The sequence below is a fragment of the Lactuca serriola genome, chromosome 4 (genome assembly GCF_051521515.1).
Source record: "Lactuca serriola cultivar US96UC23 chromosome 4, Lser_US96UC23_V15, whole genome shotgun sequence".
NCBI lineage: Eukaryota > Viridiplantae > Streptophyta > Magnoliopsida > Asterales > Asteraceae > Lactuca > Lactuca serriola.
Window position 1 is genome coordinate 49,408,999 of NC_136411.1, and position 4,398 is coordinate 49,413,396.

General features: G+C 33.9%; 1 protein-coding gene across 1 annotated transcript; it reads right to left on the minus strand.

The window, feature by feature from the left end:
* Positions 1–2,204: 2,204 nt before the first annotated feature.
* LOC145101532 (transcription factor bHLH14-like) lies at positions 2,205–4,064 on the minus strand. Its single transcript, XM_079038742.1, has one exon. It carries the CDS (start codon positions 3,981–3,983, stop codon positions 2,382–2,384), a length of 1,602 nt encoding a protein of 533 aa, XP_078894868.1. The 5' UTR covers positions 3,984–4,064; the 3' UTR covers positions 2,205–2,381.
* Between the last annotated feature and the right edge of the window lie 334 nt (positions 4,065–4,398).

Consider the following 4,398-nt stretch of genomic DNA (forward strand, 5'->3'; position numbering starts at 1 on the left):
TTTTACTTGGTAAATATACCATCTCCAAGAATTTCTTTTTTCCATTATCGTTTAACAATCAATTTTCTTTTTCATTATCATTTGTTACTTCACCATAATTAAAATGATTGTTTTCAACAAACATAAACATGAAGGCCGAAGATAATCAATATTATTCATTCTTATCAAAATTATTGCTTCAATTCTGAATCTACTGCTTAAAGTGTTTATCGTGAATCTTTTAATTGTAATTTTTATTTAATGAAACAAAGTTTCATGATATATATATATATATATATATATATATATATATATATATATATATATATATATATATATATACACGCATGATGTATATGGTGCATTGGAAATATGAAAGCAAGTCAAGATTCGATGAAAGCATGTTCTTGTTCAGAAAGCAGGGTAATGTCGGGATATATCTCTTGGGAGTAATTTAATTTTCATGTACTTAGGGTGATAAACACCTTCTGCTAGACCATAAAGTTCTTGCTTCAAATATAAAGATTTTTTTATGTTATTTTCTCTGTTGTTAATACAAACGTGTTAAAATATTTATAAGCGTTTAAAATAAAATCCACATTATTGAGTATACTTGCCATACTTATTAATGTGTAAAAATATAATTAAAAATGTGATCAATTTCCCTACTCTTGCATTTATGGTGATGTAGTTAATTTCTTCATATTAAAGTTATAACAATTAAAGAGTTGGAATTTTTCCTCAAAGCGCAAAGTTATGTGTTTTATGAATTTGCAGTCCTATGAATGCATAAAAGTGACAGAAAACTGTATGTACGTATAGATCAAATAGATTGTTTTATTGTTATGTCATGTTAGTCTTTGCAGAGAAAGTGTATGTCAAGAATGAACTAACCTTAAAATGACTGAAAGTTTTGGTAAATTGATCTAGTGTTAAGGCATCCTCAATTAATAGACCTTTATAGGTCATATTATAATTCTATGTTTATACAATTTTATTTTGTATTTTTTATAACGTATTAAATTTTATAAAAAATTAATAGAATAAATTTAAAAATAATAATTTATCATAAACCCTAATTTATGATATTTATTAAAGGATAAAAAGTTTATGTTTAACTATTAAAGAGTTTATTGGTTATTGAACTTCAACATGAAATCCCAAATTATTGATTTAATTAATCAATTGAACATCAACAAAACGTTTAACTCTTCGGTTAAATTATTTACTATGAAACTCTTATATTTGGTCGTAATAGTTGGCTCTAATGATTGATAAAAACTTATTTTTAGTTTTAAGTATTCGATTATTTAAACTTAATACTTTCAAAATTTGCATAAGTACTATAAAAAGGAGCTCATGTAAAAACCTTAGCATTAAAATAGACTTCAAAAATTATCACACAACTCCTTCTTATCTGAATTATTTTGTAGTTTTTAGTGGTGTGTGTTTAGGTGATTCAAATGCTTTTTGCTTGCTAAAGCTTTATACGACTAATAATTCGTAATCCAAGTATACAATCCTGTAATGTATTCTCTAACAATTCGACAAAATAATCGCATCGTAAAAATAATGAAATTCTATGATATCAATGCAATTTTTTGTTTGTTTTAATCAACTATTTATGTTAATTTATAAACAAATCCCACTTCGTGTTGGAAATGTTTGAACGTATGTTTGGAACTGATTCTATAATAGTACATAATCAAACGTGTTTTTTTTTTCAAGTTCTATCAAAAATACTAATGGATATCGATAGAATAATAAAAGAAGCTACAAGCGTATAAGATGCTAAAAGGGAGTTAATCTTATTTTACGTTTTGATCCCTTAGTTTGAAATTAATTGTCTCAAACTCATTACTAGTACGTAGAATATATAATTCATTTAACCAAACATTGAAATTGTTTAAATATATATTTAAAATACAATCACAATTATTATTATATATATAAACAGCACCTCTTCAAAATGCACGTCCAACACTTCTTTAATACTATGTTTGATAGCGTATGTTCATAATCATAATATCATAATTTCTGCTTTTATGTTATTATTGTATGCATGTGTTAGCTAGGATGGACCAATTAGCAATTCAAGGTGATTGGAAACAGATACATACATGCTATTAGAAAGAACATGAGAAGCTTGTTATGATCGAAGTTCTTCAAGATATTGCTTGTTATACAAGTTATTTTTATTACAATAACAAAAATAACATTCATCATAAAAATAAAAACAATAATAATATTGAAAATGATTCTTGACGACTTAACTCATAAACCAAACATTAATTTTGAAACTACGATCAAACCCATACTAAATGATTTGCAGCAAGCAAACCATACACACCTACACCATTTTCTTCAACGTCTCTTGCAAGACCTGGTTGCTTGCTTCATTTCTAGCGGTCTAATCTCCTAATGAGATCGGTTTTGAGTTCATCTTCATCTATGGCACCAGGTATCTTAACCACCACGTCTTGCAACATTATCTCATTTACGCACGACATGCTTGCATGCTGTATTTGCGCTTTCATTTCTCTCAAAGCATCCATCAGTTTAGCTGCTGGCAAGTCTGCATTCCCTGATTGCACCCTTATCATTGCATCCTCTCCCACGATTTTCACTTCCACTTCTCTGAAACCACTCGTCTTGCTGTTAACCTTTATTGTTGGTTTTGTCGACACCCGAGCTTGATACAAACTGCTAGTGCTGCTGCTTTGAAGGTGGTTGTCCACCGTATCCGCCATTTCCACCTTCACTCTCTTGGTTTTACCTTGGCTGTTGCTACGAGGATGCAACTGTGATTCAAGATTCTCGACTTTGCCTTTTAATTCATTGATATAGCAGACAGCATCCGCCAAGAGCGACGCTTTGTCCATCCTAGACACGTTTGGGACCACGGAGCGTAGCGCATAGAAACGCTGGTTGAGCTTTTCACGTCGCTGCCTCTCTGCCTCCACGTGGTTTACAGGTGGATCCCTACCACCTGTTTTCTTTCCTTTCTTCTTCTGCATCCGTCTTTCCGACGTAGCAAGAACAAGCTGGCAATCGGAATCTGAATGCTCCGACCCAGTCTCTACATACGTATTCGTAGTAGTAGTGGGGATGGTGTTCTTGTTCATGCATGATCTTCCTAGGTTTTTGGACATCTGGTGATCGGCTGTTGCTGATTCGAAATCGATCATGTTCATACCCTCTTCCTCTTGCAATCCGCCAGCCATAAGTACCATATCAGCAAAAGAAATAATATTATGATGTTCTTCGTTGAGGTTGTCTAGCTTCATAGGGTTAGTGGTAGACGTGGTTTCATGGTGTTTGTGATGGAAGAAGTTAGGAAGGGTATTAGGTGGAGAACAAGAAGCCGAGGAAGAACCACCGCCAAATAGCGACCTTGCCTGATGAGCCAAACTCCATGTTTCCTCGATGACATGATACGAACCCATTTCTACAACACCGTTTGGTGTTGGGATGCAAACTAGGGTTTCCAAACCGTGGATGCGTGCTTCTTTAGCTCTCTCACAGTTAAAAGACTGGAGTTGATCGGCACCGGTTAACCAGATCATAGAGCTTGAACCGAAAGACGTACCTGGAACTGAACCGTCTCCGGGGATAAATGATCTGGTTAAGGAGATAACGTAGAACCACTCGGCGTCGTCGCGGTTGTCTGGTCCGAGGAGGGCCTGGATTTCTTTAAGAACAGACTTCCTGCAGTCTGGATCGGAGTCAGAGAGGAAGGTGGCGGAGCTCCCAGACGAGGGCAAGGTGGTGTTTGGGACGTCGTTATTGCTTTGGAAATGACCGTCTCCCCAAGATAAGGATACACAGCCGTTGGAGTCGTCGTTAAAGGTCTGCCAGAAAATTGCGTACGCCCATGGTTGAGGCTGGTTTTGAAGCAGGGTTTGGAGTTTTTGCTGGATTGTATCAGAAGGGGGAGGAGTGTTTGTATTGGGAAAAGAAACGATCGAAGAAGATGAGGATGGGGAGACAATCAGATCCTCCATAGCTAAAGTTGGAAACTTCTTTTTCTTTTACTTGGGAAAGATGGTTTTGCTCTTACTATATAGCAATAGGAGATGGAAATGCAGAGGTTGTCACAGGTGGTACATATTTCAACGCCAATGATATAAGATGCTTTGGTCCACCCCATCCCCATCCCATCTCACCCCACCGATTACTTTGGATTATTCTTTTAAATAAATCAAAAGGTTTAATTAACAGTGAAATCACAACATATTTAGGGTTTTTTTGTGTAATTGCATATCTAAAACAAAATTTTAAGAGTTTATTAATTTAATCGGTGTCAAAACGTTTTTTTTAAGTAATTTATCCGGTATTATAAGTAATATCAAAATTTAATAAGTTGATAAATTGTTTTTAGAGAGATTTTCAAATATAATTTTTCTCTTTAATTATTTT

Excerpts from the sequence above, each read along its gene's own strand:
- LOC145101532 (XM_079038742.1), bottom strand. The coding sequence starts at position 3,983 with ATGGAGGATCTGATTGTCTCCCCATCCTCATCTTCTTCGATCGTTTCT.